Source organism: Ceratotherium simum, chromosome 18 (assembly GCF_057802395.1).
Source record: "Ceratotherium simum simum isolate JZ-2026a chromosome 18, ASM5780239v1, whole genome shotgun sequence".
Classification (NCBI taxonomy): domain Eukaryota; kingdom Metazoa; phylum Chordata; class Mammalia; order Perissodactyla; family Rhinocerotidae; genus Ceratotherium; species Ceratotherium simum.
In genome coordinates this window covers 6,484,451-6,505,944 of record NC_141917.1, presented here as the reverse complement: position 1 = coordinate 6,505,944, position 21,494 = coordinate 6,484,451, and the positions used below count along the sequence as shown (strand labels likewise).

The 21,494-nt window shown below is 42.5% G+C and overlaps 1 protein-coding gene across 1 annotated transcript in view; it reads right to left on the bottom strand.

The window, feature by feature from the left end:
* ADCY2 (adenylate cyclase 2) overlaps positions 1-21,494 on the bottom strand; it is a 404,666-nt gene that overhangs the window by 129,920 nt on the left and 253,252 nt on the right. Inside the window, exon 5 of the mRNA XM_087443107.1 lies at positions 632-780. Coding sequence (XP_087299233.1) covers positions 632-780 — 149 coding nt within the window. The remainder of the gene's footprint in view (positions 1-631; positions 781-21,494) is intronic.

Sequence of the window (21,494 nt, the reverse complement as noted above, 5' to 3'; positions counted from 1 at the left end):
TCCCAAGCTGATAACACGTTAGTTTTCCAGGAACCATGATTTCAGAAAAGGCCTCCTGGGCAGCAGATATGACTATCTTGGTTCAGAAAAGCAATAACTTGCACTATAAATGAATTAAGTCCCCTATGACCTTGGTCACTGGTTGACCATACCCCAGAAACCCATCATTCCTGATGGACAGCAGAACATCCTGCTGCCCTGGAAAGTGTTGGCTGCCCTGAGGCCCTGCCCCTGCAAAGGGGAGTTGGTCCTTGTGCCGAGAGCCTATGGACCCTTCCTCCAAGCTTAGTGCAAAGCTGACCCTTGGGTCCCAGGGACAACGTGAGATCTGACCGTGAAGTTCCCAGAATAAGGACTCCACTGTCCACCTCTTGCCCTTCCGTGACTGCTGGTCAGCCATGAAAAGCAAGGGAATGAGGGACAACTCCACAGAGTAAAGAGGATCCTATTTTCCCATCTTAAGGAGAAGGCCTCAAGTGGCGGTAGAAGGGTGGGTGGAGTGGTGATTACTCTGCATTCACAGTTACAAAGGACACATGACGTTGTAAGATGAGGGCTCACGGTTACAAGCGTTCCCAATCCGGCCAACGGGCTCCCTGGGCTGGCCGAGGATCAAGAACAGGGCAGGTACCTGACGTTGGTGTGCCGCTTGACATACAGGTTGTGAAAGTTGTTGGTGTTTTCCATCTGGCCGGCTTTGGGGCCCTGCAGCCTCTGGATGATCTCGGCTTTCATCTCCATGGCTATGTGAGCTGGCAGCAGGGACAGCAGAAGCCGCTCCTGAAACCAGGTGTGGAAGAAAGACCAAGAGATTTCACATAACTAAGGTCAGGTCTAAGTAATATTTGAAATCATCACTCATTTGTAGTGGGGTCAATTTGAGGACTCTTTCCAACAAGTTAAAATAAAGATTCTAGAAATACATACTGAAAAAAAAATCAAATTTTGTAAGGTCAGAGTGTGTTACTATATTACCGATTATTTATTAAGTTCTAAGCATGTGTTCTTCAGTGAGGAGGAAAAAGGAAGGCAAAGTTATTTCCCAAAGGATATTATTTATCTATTTTGATTGTAAAGCAGTGAAGCAGGAACCATAGTAAAATGTCAGAAACCAGTGGCCAGTCTAAGATAGAAAACACTCATTTTCGCCTGCTTGTTCATTTGAGAGATAAAGGACAAGCTTTATTGCACTTTAGAAAGTCAACCAATATTCCACATTTCCTAAATAAGAGAGTCAAATATTTTCAAATATTGTGTTTCCTCTACGATGACCATTCAGTCCCCGTTAGTGATTCTAAACTATTATAAAGATGGAGTCAGAAATATGAGGTTCTGTAAAAGGTCATCTGTAAGAAACCACAGTTGGGACAGAAAGAAATGATAAGGTGAGCTTTTCTTGTATTTTTCTTCTCTAAATCCAGTAAATCCAGTAAACAATAGCATGAAATATTATACTTATTTTAATATGTATTTATTTCAGTTAGAGTGGCACTTTTGCGTTCTCTTCAAGGAAAATATGCAATATATTTTTGAGGAAAAGTATCATAGAAGGACAATCTTTGAAAGTTTATATTCATCCTAGAGTATTTTAAATGTTAATCTATTGTAGAAAACACCATATTTTCCAGGTATTGCGGATTTAGCAACTGATATTCAGTGTTGATAAACAAACATTTGTTGAATGAAACATTTTCTCTGTCTTCCACATTTTCTGTTTTTCTTTTCTTAAAAAATTCTTTTTTTCGTGGACAAAGTGGTGAGAGAGCAGGGGCGGAGGGAAAGCTGGGCTTTCCTCCCAGGTTCTCAGGGCCAGGTGTCCATCTCCTGGGCTCAGTTTGGTGGCTGTTGGGAACTTCCACGGAGGGAGCAAAAGGTAGGCCAGAGGAGCATCTGGATAAAGATGGGAAAACCCTCTCCATAGCCTACCCCCAGCCCGCTGCAGGGAAAGACAGGTGCAGTCAATAGGAGATCGAGTGTGTGCCTATGGGGGGACCTCAGTGCATGGTAGGACCTCAGTGCATGGTAGGGAGTCTTTCTCCATGAGCTGGTATAAGTGAGTGTTGATCATTTGTTCATTCATTCATTTGTTTATTCACCCATTCAGAAAACATCCATCATTGCCCATTACATGCCAGGCCCCTTGGAAACCACTATTGGTAAATGCCAAGAAGAATGAGACAACATCCTGATACTGTGTTGTTCATAATCCAGCAGGGAGCCCACCCAAGGTGCACTTGCTGTCGGATGAGGCTAGAAGGACAGGGTGGTGTTTGCAGAAAGCCACATGACTGGGATATGAGAACATAGAAGGGCAACTAACAGTTCAGTAGCACCTGCTATGTGCCACTTGCTCCCAGGAGCCCTATCCATATGAACCAATTGAATCAAAACAGCGCTACCTCATTAGCATTATCACCAACTTCCTTGCAATAGAGGCAAAAGAGGAACTTACAGAGAGGGCGGGGAGCTAACACTTGTCATAAAAGCTGGTACTGACACACCAAAGGGAATTTTATTGGTACATAAGAAAACACTTTTTATTTAATAATTATCTTTTCACTTTTTGTTAAATTCCCTTTGCTGTTTCAATTTAAGAAATAAAATGGAGAAATCAAAAGTTTTTAATAAGTTACATGTCCATATATATATGGGGAAACATAAATTAATATTTATTGTACAAAATAATGAGGATAATGTCTTCTGTGGTCTAAAATATAACAGAAATGAAACGCACAGTGACATTAACACAAAAGATGAAATGGCAGTAAATGGAGTTAAAAATGTTCTGAGGTCCTAGGTTCTGTGGGAAGTGGCAAAACATAGCAATTTATCTTAGAATGCAATGAATCAAGAAAGGATGCAATTTCCACATTAGCAACAAAAAGAGTGAAAGAACATATGACTAACAGTGAAAATGGGAAAGAAATCTTCAATTAATCCAAAATAAGGAAATAAAGAGTGAAAAAAACTTAAATCAGGTGGGACAAATAGAAAACAAATCATAACACGGCAGTTGTTAGCCCAAGGTATCAGAAACGACACTAAATGTAAATGAACTAAATACTCCAATTAATTGACTAATATTATCAGGTTGGATTTTAAAAAAAGATAAAACATAACTCTATACTACTCACAATAAACACTTCTCAATACAAGATTACAGAAATATGGGAAATAAGAAAATATACCAAAAAAAGAGATAAATTGTGAAAACCTTGATGAGAAGAAAGCTCGTAGAGCTATATCAATATCAGAAAAATATACTGTAGATATTTTAGTCTTCGAGGAAAGAATGGACAAGTCCACATATTTTTTAAAATTGTTTGGGAGGGGGAAAATATCACAAGGTTTTATTGTGGAGACTGGTGATATGTCCTGTAATGTGGTTCCTTCCACTCACAGAGACTGGTGGTGTGAAGGGCAGTGAAGGCAGGCTTGTTCATTGCTTTATTTATCAGTTCCTGAGGAGCATCTAGAAAGTAGCATTTGCTCTGTAGTTATTTGGTGAATGAATGAATGAATGACCTGCTGAGCATCTTACCCAGGGCACATTAAAGAAAAATCGAATTTAAAGCTTCTGTTCATTGTTGGTCCTGCTTACAGTGGAGACCTGGGCAGACAAAGCTTATGTTTTAAAATCGTATTAATGACCCTCTTGGTCATAAACACAAGGCCTGGGAAAATCTGGATCAGCGATGTTCACACAAAGAGAAAATCAACTATTCTGCAAAATAAGGTAGTGATTGCTTTGGGTTTTTCTGTCTGGTAGACAATCACCAGATGGGGCCAGGGAATGAAGGGAACGTGAGAAAGACTCACGCAGGGTGAGGAAAGACCCCAGCTTCCTATCAGCAGGCTGCACCCAAGCAGAAAGACAACATTCAATGTCCCTGTGTTGGGAAATGGCTGATGAACATTGGCAACCACTTGAAGTTACGTTTTGATTTGATTCCTATTCTGAGCTCTAATTCCTGTCTATTATTCTCCAAATTTCATTAATAATCTAACAATACAGCAGCATCATCTTAGCTTAACAGTGAGGAGGCGAGTTCAAATTCTGGACTTAACCAAAATGTTGAAAAAGCAGGAAACTTGTCCGACTGTGTGAGACACCTCAGCGCCCTGCCAGGGGCCAGGATAAGCAACAACAGGAGGACGGACAATATTGAGTTCAATAATGGAATAAGAAATCAAGTAATATATATTTTTTGTGTGTGTGTGAGGAAGATCAGCCCTGAGCTAACATCCATGCTAATCCTCCTCTTTTTGGTGAGGAAGACTGGCTCTGAGCTAACATCTATTGCCAATCCTCCTCCTTTTTTTTTTTCCCCCAAAGCCCCAGTAGATAGTTGTATGTCATAGCTGCACATCCTTCTAGTTGCCGTATGTGGGACGTGGACTCAGCATGGCCGGAGAAGCGGTGCGCCGGTGCACGACCGGGATCCGAACCCGGGCCGCCAGTAGCGGAGCACACGCACTTAACCGCTAAGCCACGGGGCCGGCCCCTCAAGTAATATTTTTATCTATTAAAGAAACATGTGGCCTCAGAAAAATGGAGCCACCTGGAACTTGGGTACCAAGAAACAACTAATGACATGAATATAGATGTTCATATTTTAAAACTTAAAAAAATATCTGTCCTTATTATACACAAATTGACAGTTTGATAATTTTGGTTGATGGCCTGGTATCTATATAAGCCTGTTCTCTCTCTAATCTCAGAAGTCACCTGAAAAGACAATGGGATTTATGTTTTAAATATAAATGGCACTTTACTACCTCTTGCAATCTTGATATAAAGAGCTACTCCATCATCTACTCATCTTTTGCTGTCCATCCCCCAAATACAGACTTTTGCCACTTGTCTTCAAATCTTCCATGTTTTGGCCTCTGTGACCAACCAGATGGTTAGACATTTGTGAAGTCTGAAAGTCACAAAACAGACACTATGTCCAAGGAAGTACTTAGCAGATAGACTTTGTCCCTTAAAGTTCAGGCTAATGCTAAGGCTGCATTCACTTAATTCTATTTCTGTAGGTACTGAATGCACCATATGTACTGAGTAACACTGTATGGAATGGTCACTGTCTCTTCTTTCTGTTTATCGATCAATGTATTGGATGACTGAGTGTGAGGTCAAAATATTATAAAGGAGTCATAATGGTCAAAATCTATTTAAACAAATAGAGGAAATCTAGTAAAGAAAGTGTGAAATTGTCATCAACAAAAATCAGGAGACCTGTCTGGTCACACTCTCAGACGGGAGCAGAGCAGCCCCAGACAGGAGCAAAGGGAGGCATGTTGCTCCAAGATGCCATTGAATCTCAGTCACAATCAAAGCAAACAGACATTGAATATAAATTTGTTGACTTCTGAAACAGTGTTACGGTATGTTAGCATGTAGAATAAAACAGATTACGAATCTAGGCTACCTATTTAGAAACCCAGTGGAATCTGTGTGTCTACAGAGATGTGTGATGACTGGATTAATCAGATTAACACCAATTTTGTACTTTTTTTCATGGGATGAGTCAAGGGCTAAGAAGAAATAAAATGTACCAGGTCACAACGCTCGGTTTATGTACTTCTGCATTATTATTTTATGATGATAACCTGTGTATGTGTGTGGATTTAGTGCAGTCTTTTGCTGAATTTAAAAGCAGCAGTAGACTTTTCTGATGTTTACATTAGTTTCTAGTCATGCTTCTTGTTGCCGGTGCTGTCAGCATCTTACCCATATTCCCTCTGCTACCTGGGAGGCAGCTTGTTCCTTTCTAACTCTACAGTTTCCTGTGTCTCAACCAATGAGGAAGCAATTGATGGATAAATACCCCAACTTCTGCACCCACTCGCCTCAGTGGGTGGATCTGAGCATGCTCCACACTTCCCTCAGAGGGTCCCCAGCAGGACTGAGCCCCCGTTGCCACCAGCAGCCCCTCTCAATAACTGACCTCCCTCCCCAGTCCATTCTCTCCCTCTGCTACTTGGAACCACATCTCAACTAAATGACTCTACCCAGAGCCACGTCTTAGAGCATGCTTGGGGTAACCTAACTGAGACATTTCTAAGCATCTTCTCTTCTCCTCCTGTAGTCCATAGTAATAATATGCTAAACCCCAAAGCACACAGAGCCAGCCTTTCCTGAAAGACACAGATTCCATGAACAAAAAAGAAGAATCAAGTATAGTAATTCTCTTCCTTGGTTGTAGCCTCATTTAATGACCAAATGCAAATTATGATCTTTATTTTAGACCCAAATGTAGACGGATGACTGGCTTTTTATAGGCAGTTTGAAAAATACAGGAAACAAACTTCATATGTTGTATAAACCAAAATTTTCTTTTTTTTAAGTATTAAAGAATCTGTGTGAATTTAGACTAGATTAAAGATTTTGGTAACAGCCAAACAGCCAAATAAAAGAAACCAAAGCTTCCCCACTATCACACAATTCTGGTACCACCAGTGGACCGCAAGACCTCTGATTAGAGCCCGGGTATGGGATCTGTGCTTCAAGGTCTGTCCATGTCCTCCTGGTGATCAGGGCACTGGGCAATGGGGTGGGTCTCAAACAAAAGCCTGTACTCAAATGTGGTGAATCAAGACCCTTTTAAATTTGTCTTTCTTCCCTTATAAAATGCTATGCTCTAAAAGAAAAGTTCAATATTGTGTCACACGTGGTAAATTTCAACTCAATTCACAATCTGACTAAGTTAGTATTTCCAATAATATTCCAGCTTTTTGCTAATGTAGTGGTGTGCCCTGCCAAATCATCTGAAAGCAACACACAAACTAAAGTGCTTAACATCCCGGATATAACCTAGCTACATTATTTCCAAGTACACTGGAGAAATTCCTTAAAAGGACTTTTGAAAAATCAAGTTGTCATTAAACTGATTGATGCATACCATTACTACTTGTTTCTCTTGCTAGAAAAGATGGTCTAACTATAGAGAATTTGGCTAATTCTGGTATATTCAAAGGTTATCCGATGAATAACTTGGCCTTGGTTTAAAGGTTCCATTTCAACACATCAATTGAGTAAATCTCTAATTATTATTTATCAGCAATAAATTTTTCCTAAACCTTGTTCTTTTACATTGTGCCTCATAGAAGAGCTACAGAGTTAGTAAATTTCAATGTACTATTGATCAAAGTTCAGGACACTCTAACTCGGAAGTGTTTCGAATATAATGAAACTAAGAAGATATTATAACTTTATATTTTTATGCTATGTTTGAGATTATTTTGGTTGATACAAAAATCCAATTTAAGCAAAGAAGACTTGTACTTAAATTTTGAGCTAAGATATAGTAATATATATTATACCCTGTCTCTTCAATGAACCATGCATGCGATACATATTTAAATTTGCTTTACTTTTCAAAAGGGAGTATGACAGTGACATGGTCCTTTCATAAGAATTAAAAAATTTTTCTCCTTCAAAATTCTTTTGGTGAGGAAGACTGGCCCTGAGCTAACATCCGTGGCCATCTTCCTTTATTTATTTATTTATTTTTTTATATGTGGGATGCCTGCCACAGCATGACTTTATAAGCGGCACGTAGGTCCACACCAGGGATCCGAACCCATGAACCCCAGGCCACCAAAGCGGAGCTCGCGAACTTAACCACTATGCCACCAGGCCAGCCCCACCTTCAAAATTCTTATTTCTATTTAGTTCTTATTTTAAACACAATTCAATTACATTGGGATGCCAAACCAATGTAATGAACAGAAGGGATATTGTTATAAATTTTCCTCCTCCCAACAAAATGCAGCTATCAAAATGGACAGACACTAGATCCCTAAGCAGCCACTGAGTTACATGTGGTATTGAGGAGAGAGATGACGCCATTCAATACTGTCCTGCAGTATGAAAGGACTAGGTGTCCATTTGGAATCAAACGCTAAAAACACTGCACTTGGAAAATACCTGCCGGGGTCATGAAGAGAAGATGTCAACACCTTCCCCCAGCTCCCATCTTCTCTAGCAGCCAGCTTCACATCTGCAGGTCTCAAAGAATAAGCATCCTCCATCAGCTCCAACCCTCCATCACCAGCACATACCAAAATTAAGTTCTAGTAACAGCTATTGTTGCAGTTGCTGTTATAAAATTGAGCTTGTTTCTCTTAGGTCCCTCCTTGGAAATCTTACTTCACATCAGTCAGTTGGAACACACTGAATACTCTTATTATTTGAAAGGTCTTGCTTTATCTTTCTCTGACTTTTACAGAAAAGCAGTCATCATATTTATGTATGATAGAGAGTAGCAGCACTTTGTAGTAGAAACAGCACTCAAATAGGAGAAGGTGTGGGTTCCTGCTCTTTCTCTGCCTCTACCTAGAAGACCTCAGTCAAATCATTCCATCCTTTGGGTCTCAGTTTGGTTGTTTCAAAAATATGTCTATTGGACTAGCTGAGTAAAATTCTCCATGTCCATGTAAGTTCCTAGCATTTTATGGAACCACAAGAGATCCTTTCTAGAATTTACCTCACACTGTTTTTGAGTCAAACAATTAGTGACACAGAGGAAAGAACTCAAGTGCTCAAATCCCAACATGGTGGAAAAGACTGTAAGAAGGACGGCAGGAAAGGAGAGACCACTTGAGAGGAGACTGAGTTTGTGCTGGTTCTTGAAGAGTGACTTCAATGAGTAGGAGGAGGATGAAGAAGGGCCAAGAGTTCTGGTGGGCCTATGTTAACAGCCAGTGTTTGTGTGCAAAGGGAAAGATGGCTTGTGTATTTCACAGTTTAGGAAAACTGGAACGCTTTGTGCAAATTAAAATCAATATGCATTTCAACAAATCACTGTTCCCTTTTATAAAACAGTAAATCCTTTCATTGCATACATATATTGCTGTCTCATTTTACAAACCCTGGTCACACTCAATTTCATTTAAATTTAAATATTTTTGATAAAAAAAAGGCAAAATAGATACAGGCGTGGCTTACAGGGGGTATAGTGGGTGGTATTCACTAGGAGGTCAAGACCAAACGGAACTTGTGTCTTCCAACCTCACAGCCACTGACAGCTCTCTCCACTCACTCTGATTTGTAAGCTTACTGAGATGACTGAGAGGATTTTAGAGAGCACATCATTAATAGAAGATGGAAAGAATGAAATTATCACTCACATGTGATTGCCCTTCAGTTAAGAGAAGTTAGAGAACAAAGGGCTAATCAAGTCAAATTATAAATTATGTCTATAGTCATGGATGACAGCAAATTGATACTTCTAAACTTGAACTGTTTACCATCAATGTCAATTCAATTCTCTAAAATAGAGCCTCTGGTGGAAAAAAAAGACACTCATAAGGTAGAAAATATTCAGTCCCTGGGTGGCAGAATATGGAGGCCCTAAGAGAAGAGGCACAGCTTTGTTCTCTCGACCAGGTGGCAGGGCACGTGCTGCATACACACCCAGAGCAAGATGGTGGGAAGAGTCCCTGAGTAACACGGGCATCTCTCAGGCAGGTGCACCCACAAGGTCTGAGCACAACATACCTCAACACCAGTGTTGCTGAATCACCCAAAGGGAATCCCACCATACAAACAGATGTTGATAATACCATTAACAGAAGGAGATGATAAAAAGAAATAAAAAGAAGTAGCATGTTGGAATCAATTTGATGAAAGGTTGCCTGGAGCAAAACTAAATATTTTAACATTTAAATGCAATTCCCCAATGAAACTATATGCTATAGACGACTAGATACACAATGTAGTTATATACACACACAACACTTGCGGTAGCCTGAATTGTTGTTATGAAATGTGTGTTGGCCTTTTCTTTCCTTTCTTCATTGACCACAGTCTTGGCCATGTGACTTCTTCTGACCACCGAGATGTGAACAGCATGGTGTGTGCCCCTTCTGAGCAGAAGCTTTGAGAGCCAGTGTGGGGCTCACCATGCTTTTGTTTCCATCCACTTTGGGGACCAGCGACATCCCAGGTAGAGGCTACTCTGATCCTAGGTCCCGTGCATGGTGCAAAGTGGCAGTCCACTCATGTTGGACAAATACAAGCAAGAAAGCATTATTATTGCTAGCCATTTCGATTTGGGGGCGATTTTTGCCATGGCATACCCTAGCTATTTGGACAGACGCTATACTGTATGTACCAGGGCATGTACACCAACCCATGTGCTGGGTCCTGGTGTGCACAGGATTTTCACAGCTGTTTTGACTTGGTGAGATTTCGCTCACTCACTCACATAGGCATCTTCCCCCGTGAGTGCGAGCTGAGGCTCCAGTCCCAAAGGTCGGAAAGCGCCTCTGTGAGGAACTGATTCTTCCTCACAGAACAGAGGAGAGTGAGGCTCAGCAAGGTTACTGGGCCCACGAGGAGCAAGTGGGGCAGGGTCTTCGTGACTCCAAAGCCCACACCGTTAAGCCTACATGGTCTGCACTGCAGGCCAGGGAAGAAGGGGCTAGGGGATGGCCCTGGACTCCTTTAAGGGTGTAGGAACCACCCAGTATAGGAATTACCCCACCCAGCGTGGGGCACTTCTGTACTAACTGGCACTTCTTCCATGATAAAAAACAGGGATAACTTCTCTAAAAGATTATCTCTAACCAAAGGCTGAAGTCATGAGGATTTACCCATTCTGCTTGGTGGCAGTGTCATCATACATACAAATTGTTGTCTATATTCTCCAATTAAAATGTTTATTCTCCTTGGATACAAAAGCAATGGGCTTTCCTCAGCCAGCCGAGTGTTCCCATACTTGAGAATGTTGGCAGTGCACTGTTACACTGTGATAATCACAACATCACCCAGGAAAAGTACAGAGAAAAGAGCACTGGAGTCTGTCTGTGCAGACCTAGCTAGGCAGACCTAGCTGCCTCCTTGATAGTGGGGAGGCTGTGGGTTCACTTAACCCCTCAGAGGCTTGGGATTCTAGTCTGCAGTGGGCTGCTCTGTCTAAGCCTGGAGGCTTAGATTTAGGAAACCGTAATGAGTGTAAGAGAAGTGTGAAGGGGTGAGGGTCGGTGCCAGAAAGGTGTGTAGCTTTGGAGGGGAGACTGGGCCCTTCAATGTTGCTATTAAATTTTGCCTCCAAAAAGGTCTATAAGTTCACATTTGGGGCGTTCAGAATTGTTCATCAAAGAACAACGGACCTCTCTTGTATGTGGACACCAATTATTCCTATTCTTCGCAGGAAATTACAGAATAGCTCTATTAGAATGCAGAGGCTGTGCTCTTAATTCAAGATATTTTTTCCATTCAACAAATATTTACTGACTACCTTCCATGCACCAGTCCCAGTTCTAAGCGATTCGTATTACCTTGCTTAATTCTCCCCCAAACCCAATGAGGCAGGTGTTATTACTTTCCCCATTTTTACAGAGAGGAAACTGAAGACCAAACAAGTCGCGTGACCTGCTAAATATCGCTCATCAGGGAGGTGGTGGAGTCGGGATTTGAACCCACGGAGGTAGTTAGTAGTTAGTGCTCTTAACCAGTCTGCTAAACTGCATCCAGAAAAAAGAGACAATACATAAACAGGCACAAGAACAGATAACAGCTTCTGCTAGTGACAGGGAGGGAAACTGTTCCATATGGTAGTGTCTCATGGCGTGATTGATTCCCTTTTTTTTTCAGTGAGGAAAATGTCCCTTTTTTCTAACTCCGCTGAACTTGGAGAGTTGAACCTCAAAGCAAAATTGCTCTTGGAGTGAGTATTATAGGTCTCCTACACAGTCAACAGCCCTCAGCCTCTTCCCACCCATCCAATCCACACCCATGCCAGCAGCACTCCCCAGGCAACACTGGGGCACAAAGCAAATCACAGCCAACACCGGAAGGCTTTCTTTGAAGAGGAGATTTCTGGACGAAACTGCTTAACGTTTCTCTCATGAACTCACCACTGAATCCTAAAGTGAGTCTTTACATCTTCCGCTGTGAATGCAAAGTTGAATAGCAGGCTTGGGGAGGTGATCCAAGGACTATTGTGCTGAGATAGGTGTTCACATTTCTACTTATTTGCCCTGAAAAATTAAGTGCCCCAATGCCAACCTCCAGAGAAAAGCATCCAAAGACACAACCCAGCAGATAACACCCTTTAAATATTGTGCCTGCCCTCAAACACTAATTGTTCCCTTGGGCACTGATGAGGTTGATACCGAGAGATGTACCCATAATTTCTGCGTAACATCAACTTTTCAAGGAGAGGATAATAAAAGAGAAAAGAAAGTCGGCAGAACTGCACTAATTCCCATTCTGCTAATCAAGCAATGTCCAAGCTTCTTCAGATAAAATTAAAGATGCAAGCAGCAAAATGTACAGCAAAATCATCATGGCAAAAAGATGAGGGGCTGTCACATTCCTAGAATTTTATTGAAAGTAATTCAAATGAAATGACTGTGGTTCAAACTCAAGAATATAGGTGCCCTTCAGCTGCAGCTCACTCGACTGTTAACTTGCTACACACTTGATGGTACTGATACTGTAGGCACTCAATCATTCCTAAGCTTTGTCTTTGTCTTTAGAAAATGCATTCTTAGTCATCAGACCATAGCTTTTCTTTCAGGGAATCTCCCACCTAAGTTTCACTAATAGTTCTGTCTTTGGAGAGAATCACAACAAATATTAGCTAAAAACTGTGATTCTTCTTCAGAGTCTCATATGCACTGCTACCTGACAAAGAAAAATAAGTCATGGCTTGCAGCTTCTATAATTAAAAAAATCTTATAATAGATTTTCTTGTAAGTTGCATGCGATGATAACTCAAGGTTTTTAAATCATACAGGGAATGGAGCAGGAAACCTGGACTTGGTGTGTTTTCTAACTCATTTATTTATTCGTAAGACTCATTTATTAAGACATTTATTCTTACGACTCATCAAAATTTCAAGTCCAGAGGAAGCAAACTGACAGCCCGTGGCCTGGACCTCACCAGCCAGGTGAGCTCTGATTGACTTGCAGAGAGTACACATCTGTGTTTGTGTGTGTGCAGGTTTAAAGAATTCAAAGCCCTTTAGGCAGGTCATGCACTACACAGCTTGCCATAGTCCTCACCATGCCCTATTGTGTTGTAATTTCACTGTAGGCATTTACCTTGTCTGCCTATCCTCTAAATCATGACTTCTCACCCTCAGCACTATTGGCATCTGGGGCTGGATAGTTCTTTGCTGTGGGGGCTGTCCTGTGCACTGTAGGATGTTTAGCAGCAAGAACCACATAGACTAGACTAGATTTGGACTAGACTAGATGTTAGTAGCTCCTACCCACTAGATGCCAGTGGAACCCCCATCCCCAGCTGTGACAAAGCAAACCACCTCCAGGCAGTGCTAATGCTCCCTAGGGGTCAAAATCTCCCCTAGTTGAGAATCACTGCTCCAAATGTGAGACTCCTCCTTTGGATCTCTGTGTAGAGTACTTTTCCCCTATAATCACCCCCTTTCCTTTACTTCCATTCCTTTCCGCCCTGGACTCCATGGTCCACCACTCACTCAGTTTTTTGTCCCCATCCTTCCAGAATGGGAGAGCACACCTCTCCATAGCATCACTCAGAAGTATACTATGACTTCTGCTCACATGCCATGGGCCAGAGGTCGTCAGAGGCTCTACTCAGCTCTAAGGGATGCTGGGACATGTCTTTATCCAGGGTGGCATGTGCCCAGCTAAAAAGATCCTCTTACTATAGAAGAAAGAGAGAACGGATATTAGGATAAAAAATAGTGGTCTCTGTCACATGCAGAGAACGCAAATGCAGCATTTCCAAAACGAAAACTATCACCTTCCCTCCCAGAGCTGCCCCTCCTGTTGTAACCTTAGTTCAGTTAAAGGTTAACCATCTGCCTAGCTGCCCAAGCAGACACCTGCTCTCATCCTTGATTACGCTTTCCCTCTTACCGTCCCAGGTCCAGTGAAGCAGCTCCATACTACAGAACTTGCCCCTTTCCCTGACCTACTGCCTCTATCCAGTTCTTGGCCACCTCTGTCACTCATCTGATGAGTGGACCACCTCCTAACTGGGCTGCCTCCCTTCCAACCTCCCCTCTCATTCACCCTTTCTCTTCTGCGGCAGAAGTCTTTCTAAAATGTGAAGCAGCCAAATCAGGTCAGTCCCAGCTCCAAATGTTTCTACTGACAATCCAAGCCCTCCAGTATGTACAAGATACGCTATGCCCCCATGAACCCCACTTCCTTTACTTCCTCCTCCTTCTCTTGAGGCTGTGGTCCAGTTCTTCTGAATCATGAGCATCATCAGCCCAACACTGTGCTCACCTCCTCCCTGGAGAGCATGCGGCCCCAGGACCCAGACCACTGGCTCCATCACGCCATTCCCACCCGCACCTACCTTCCTTCCCTAAGGTTATCCCTGCCAATTCTTCAGGAAAGCTTCTGGTCACATACCACCTCCTCCATCACCCCCTCCCCAAGAGCTGTCCTGCAGATACTCCCCACCTCAACAGGGTTAGGTGCTGTGGGCTGCTTTAGCATCCAATGTTAACCCCTGAACTCCACTGAAATCACCTGTTTACTTTACCGCCCAAGGTTGTAGATGTCGGTGCAGCCAGACTGTGCCTTCTTCAAAATTATATTTCCAGTACAGAATACAGAGCCCAACACATAGTAGACACTCAATAAATATTTGGCAGACGGATACAGGAAGGAATGCACGAATGTGTGGATAAGGCCTCATTACACTTGGAGTAAGATTTCCACTGGGCAGCTCATTAAGTAGTCTGAGTTTTCAATGATGGAAGTCAGGAGAACATGCTGGCCTCAGCTCTGTCACTCATAAGTGGATAGTGGGTAAATTATGTAACTGCCTTGGCCCTCAGTGTCCTCCTTGTAGCCTGAGAGGTGTTTGAGTGTATTTCCACTGTTTCTTCCACTTCTAGGTTTCTTCCACACTGTAAGGTGTCAGGAGGAAACAGGAAGACATCCTAGAGTGTGGCAGCAGAAAAGGAAGACATTTTGAATAATTTTTTTTGGTAATTTTTAAAAACCTGTGATTTTTTTCCATTAGAAGAAATAATGGGAGGATGTAGCTAATAAATGTAGATAAAGATATATAGATAGATATCTTTTGATTTTGTCACAATATGCAGTAGTTGGCATGCATGCATAGATTTCTAGGGCAACTCTGCAGAACGAAGAGTATTTAAATTCTTTCATATATTTTTCTGAAAGCTGCCCTGAGATCCGATCTTTCTAGAGCTGGTGGAGCTGCACTCTCTTCTTTGTTATTCTCAGGTACGAGTCCAAGTGCTCAAGTAAACTACGTTGGCGAGGGCTCCTCCTGTCGCTGACTCCGGCAACGCAGCACAACGGAAGGCACACAGCCCAGAATGCAGCATGGAGCAGCAGAAGAAGGAAAGAAGAACTTATGAGCTGCAGCCCTGCCATAGTGAAAAGAGGGCACGTTTTCTGCTGGAAACAAAAACCGACATCATAATGGAAATGAAAGTCCTGGCTAATGAGAAGATGCTATATTATATTAAAAAAATTATTGATTAATTTGAGTAACTACATCAGCATATATAAGCTTGGGAATTCTCAACTTTGTCATGCCAATAAAAATATTTGTCAAACAGTAAGTAGATTTTTAAGTATATTAAATTGATGTGTGAAAGGCTGATGTCTGATAAAATACTGAATCCTAGGCAGTGATTTATAAGTAAAAGAGCATGTTATTTTCACCAGCTCCTAGGCCCATTGCTGATTTGAGCCCAAGCCTGGTTTAGAGCAGGAATGTATTTCAGTTATCTATTGCTGCAAAACAAATCACCTCAAAACTGGTGGTTTAGAACAATGATGCATTTTTTTTCCTTTGTAATTCTGTGGATTGGCTGGTTTTGCTGTGGGCCAGTCACATGACTGCATTCAACTGCAGAGTTGGCTTGGCTGGAAGCCAACATGGCCCCACTTACACGTCTGTTTGGCAGTAGTGCTGGCAGGCAGCTGGGGCCTTGGTTCTACTCCATGAGGCCACTCAACCTCCATTAGGCTGGACTGGCTTCCTAATGGTGATCTCGGGGCAGCAGTCCCAGAAAGCGAGAGGGGATCTTCAGGGCCTCATAAGGCCTGGACTCCAGACTTCACACCGCATCACTTCCTCATATTCTACTAGTCAAAGTGAGAAACATGCCTGCCCAGATTCAAGGCATGGGGCAAAAACGGCCATCGGACACAGACTGGATGACAATGATCATGGTTCCAAAGGCGCGTGGATCCAAGGGTTAAATAATTTCTACAGTAAACCTGGATGCTCAGGGCATCTTCATAAGGACCCCAGAAGCTCTAAGTTTAAGTCAAGAAGCTCACCTATCTTGGATTCCAACTTGACTTTCTGTGAAGTCACTCCATGTCCAACTCTACACACAACTTATCTCTCTTCTCATCCTTGTCCAAACACTTGCTCGAGGCTGAACTTAAACCATGTAGGATAAGACACAGGAGGATTGGCTCTCAGTGAGGAAACAAGGTGAATGCTACTTCATTCTGTACAACTTGCTCACACTTTGGCTTCTACTTCAAATTAACTCTTGGCAAATAATTCTTAAAAGTGCCTCAACACAAACAAGATAGATAATGGAAATTAAGCAGCTGTCTAAAAATGCAATGAGTCACTTTCAATTTATTTTAAGATTGTTTTAGATGTAAATTCATATGAATTAGTTCAGAAAAAGCGTTTTATTTAAACTAATGTTGACTTTTTGTCAAGAAAATAAAAGTAAACAAAAATTGGATAGGATTGAAGAGATTTCTTTTAATAAACAATTTTGAAAGGAAAGAGGAAAATTAATGAAATGGCATTTAGGCATGTTTCATGATTCACTCTTAAGTGATCCATTGAAATATCTGGGAATGTTCTGTTTTCTGTCTAGTTATTTTACTAAAATACTTTTCTAGTAGCTGATAAAAGCACACCATTCCACACTACCTGAAGCAAAATGTTCTTTGCATATGATATATGCAATTATGATAAAGCAGAAGGTCTTTAGGAGCATCCAAAAACTTCAATTCAATTGATGGACCTCAGGCTTCTTATTCAACTTGGATTCAACATTGTGAAATACATGAAAGAAGATGTCTGACCCTCGGTCATCCTTCACTAAATACTGCAAAAACTACAGAAAAAAAAATCATGTCTTAAAGTACCATACATTTAAAAAGTGAAATTGAATTATCTATTAACTTTCAAAATAATTTCAAAAAAATCATTATAATAGATACCTGTATTTACAATGTTCTTCTGCAACTGAATGCTTTTTCAGTAAAACTTTGCTTACAACGTCAACATAACATTAACTACAATATTAACAGTATCAGTTACCTAATGAACTCATCAATGAGTTCATTGATTTTAAAAAACTTCCAGTCTAAACACTTCCATAACATTCATAATCTGATCCAGTCCCATCTACATGACTTTCTACCATTTCATTCATAACATTCCAAAGAGTTGGGTCTGCTAATTTCTCCCCGCACACTTTCTCCTGTTATATTTTGTTTGTTTTGTTTTGTTTTTCCTTCTCCTTTAAGATCTGTTCTTGCCCCTAATGTTAAAGAGGATGAGAAAAGGCCCTCCCTAATGTGGATGCTGTTAAAGGGATTAATGTTTAAGGAATTAATCTTTACAAAGGGCCTAGAACAGTGCCTAGCATTCAGGAAGCTCATAGATGTTAGCCCTGATGATCGCAAAGTCTCCTTTGATTAGTTCAAGCCCATCTGCATTGTTCTTTTCTCTGAATTAGGATTGGTTTCATAGTCAGTAATGCCCACTGTCATTTAGTTATTCTCTAACCAACTCACTTACATTGGTTCCCCCAGTTATAGTCCAAATTACTTTGTGGGCGGGGAGAAGTGGGCAGAGATAATGCATTTTATTTACAGATCCTTTGTAATTCTACATGTTTATTACACTTACTAAGTCATCAGTAATTATGGTTCTGTTTGTTGATGACTAGAAGTATATAAGTAAGGTAGGTGGCCAACTTTAGATGTGACGTTAAAACTATAGGGGAGGGGGCTGGCCCCGTGGCTTAGTGGTTAAGTGCACGTGCTCCACTACTGGCAGCCTGGGTTCGGATCCCGGGCACGCACCGACGCACCACTTGTCCGGCCATGCTGACGTGGTGTCCCACATACAGCAACTAGCAGGATGTGCAACTACGACATACAACTATGTACTGGGGCTTTGGGCAGAAAAAAGGAAAAAAAAAAGGAGGAGGATAGGCAATAGATTAGCTCAGGGCTGGTCTTCCTCAGCAAAAAGAGGAGGATTGGTATGCATGTTAGCTCAGGGCTGATCTTCCTCACCAAAAAAAAAAAAAAAAAAACAAAACTATGAGGCAGAACTTCCCTCCCACAATACCTAATAAAATAGGCCAACATATATAAAAAACAACAAAGAAAATTCATCAGCTATAGCAACAACACAAAAAGGGCATGGCCCCATGTCATAAACTCCAAACACCAATGGCCAAGAAGAGAGAGAGAAGATTCCAGAGCTGAGCATGAGGTGGGAGATGGTTGGCTCTTAAGCCTGCCCACCCCTCCAAGCAGTCTCATGAGTAGACAATGTCCAGAGAATTCTTACTAACACCCAGAAAGAGGCAAACTAAAAGGCACTCTCAGTTTCTGACTGAGGGAGGGTAGATCACTGCTTGGTGGAAGCAGTATGGTGTACTAGCTACTTTAAAGGGTGTTCCTTCTAGACCCCAAATAAATTAGGAAAAAAATCCACCACCACCACAACTGATACTGAGGGGAGGAGGGAAGAGCAGTGGGGGTCAACCCAACACCACAGCCACGGTCAGGTGGAGACAGATGTACTAAGACATGCACACCACCCTTGGGGCCCCTTGCAAGTGGGAGATGGTACCCAGGGAGAGGTCCTTTCTCTTACCTCATCCTGCATGGGACAGATGAGGTGTAAAGAACCAACAGGACACACGTACCCTGATGATGTAAGTTATCAAGTCAGGTAGGAGGCCCAGGACACCCAGTGGTCCCATAGACAGGTTTCAGGGAACAATGGAGCATCCTCCAGGATACGAAAACTGCTCTGAGGTCTGCCCTTCATAGTTTCACCTGGGAGTCCCTCTTTGAGGTCTCTGGCTGCTATGGACTGACAGGGTCACAGCTTCTCCTGTTCTCCCACCTCCTGCTTATTGCCTTTGCTCTGGGGGCTCAGTCTACAGCAGTGCTTGCAACTGGGGACAATTCTGTACCCCACTAGGGGGGATCTGGCAATGCCTGAAGACACTGGTGGTTGTCACACCTGGAGGATGCTATGGGAACGTAGGCATGTAGTGGGTAGAGGGCAGGGACCCTGCCAAACATCTACAGTGCACAGGGCAGCTCCACACAGAGAAGGATCCGGCTCCAAATGTCAACAGGGCTGAGGGTGAGAACCTTGCTCCAGGCATCCTATTTCATTGCCTGTGAGGTATGTCGTATGTGTTTAAAACTGGGTTTTGCTTAAGAATGTGATGGAATAACTTGGTCAATATAATCACATTATTCTCCTTGTCCTCTGAGAAGCATCGGGACTCACAAACCTTGGAGAATCACCCCATGCTATCATTACAAGCATATGCGGGCTATTTTGTGCTGAACAAAACAAGGGGCTTGCCCACCTCTGAGTCGCGTGTGCCTGCTCAGACTCTCGGGGTTGACAGCAAAAATGGAGCCAAGCAGGCTGCAGAGGTGGGTTTGCCGAGGTGGCCGTGTGCCACTGTATGAGCGTGCCAGGGCTGCCGTAACAAGTATTACAGACTGAGGGCTTACACAAGAGAAGTGTATTTTCTCACAGTTCTGGAGGCTGGAAGTCTGAGACCAAGATGTCGGCAGGATTGGTTTCTCCTGAGGCCTCTCTCCTTGACTTGCAGAAGGCCGGCTTCACACTGTGTCTATACAAGGCCTTTCCTCTGTGTGCCTCTGTGTCCTAATCTCCTCTTCTTATAAGAACACAGTCAGGTTGGATCAGGGTCCACCCTAATGACCTCATTTTAACTTAATTCACTCTTTAAAGACTCTGTCTCTAAAGCTAGTCACATTCTGAGGTACTGGGGGTTAGGGCTTCAGCGTTTGAATTTGTGGGGGACACAATTCAGCCCCTAACAGGGCCCTTCATCAGCAGCACAGAGGAGAAGCAGATGGTCAACACACGGGTCTCCACGTGGCTGCTGCTGATCCATGAGCGGAGACATCCCCTGCTCCGTCTGCTCCCACTGCCTCTTCATCTCCAATGCCTCCCCTGCTACTTGTTTAAATATCCTCAAGTCTCCTTACCTGTTCTCCTATCTCTTTAGCTGTCCTGCCCCCACACTGCTGCCTTCACTGGATCCCTGTCACCCAGCTGCACCTAAACTGTGCAGCAGGAGCGGCTGCTGGACAGCTTCTGAGGCCCACCATGTGGCAAGGAGCCATCTCTTCTGTGCAGATGTGGGATTCTAGTGTCTTGTCGCCTCAAGCAAAGGAGCGGGTGATATCATCGGGAGGAACCAGGCCAGGACCAGAGCCTCCACCCACAGAGCCTAGAGCAGGGTTGGCAAACTCTCTCTACAAAGGGCCAGGAAAGAAATAGCTCAGGCTTTGTGCACCATACCACCTCTGTCACAAGTACCCAACTCTGCCGTCTAGCGGGAAAGCAGCCATTGACAATATGTAAATGAATGAGTACAAGGAACTGAAACTAATTTCATATAATTTTCATGTATCATCAAATATTATTTTTCTTTTGATTTTTAAATCATCACCTAATAATGTAAAAAACATTTTCAGCTCACAAGGCCGTACAGAAACAGACAGCAGGCCAGATTTGGCCCTTCGGCTGCAGTTTGATGACTCCTGGTGTAGAGAAAGTTCTCTTGAAAATCATATGTAAAGGCATCGAAGGCACATGAGAACTGTCACTGACAACGGAAGTAAGGACAATAAAGGCTATTATCCTTCATCCAAAGGGCATTTTTATTATTATTTCCATAATCTGTCTTTCATATGTTACTCAGCATGCTGGACTTTACGATAAAAGCCATAAAATGGATCTTGTTGAAAAATAATAATTTCCAAGTTATTTTTGAGTTCTCAGTTGAGGAGGAGAATATGGTGGTTCAGAGCACAGATGGTCACAAGTCTGGAAGCAAACCCCAGCTCCCCACCTCCTCGGGTCTTGAGTATTGACTCATACGGGGACATGGCATATCCTGGATTTAAGTGGCTGGTTGACGTGGAGGTGGCCATCTCGCAGCAAGATTAGGACAACGGTGGGGCAGCAAGACCACTGTATGCAATCCAGAAGATGGAATTCAAGTCTGAGCTGGCCTCTCCTTTAAATGAGACTTCAGGTCACTCCCTAACCTCTCGGGGCCTAATTTTCCTCCCCAGAAAGTGGAGAGGCTGAACTAAACAATGCCGAAGCCTTTCTTGCTATAGAAGCTGGGGAAGCAGTAGTTCTATAACACTTATTTTTAGATAAAGCAAAAACAATAACGTCAACTTGAGTTTAGCTGCAAACAAAAGTATCTCATTT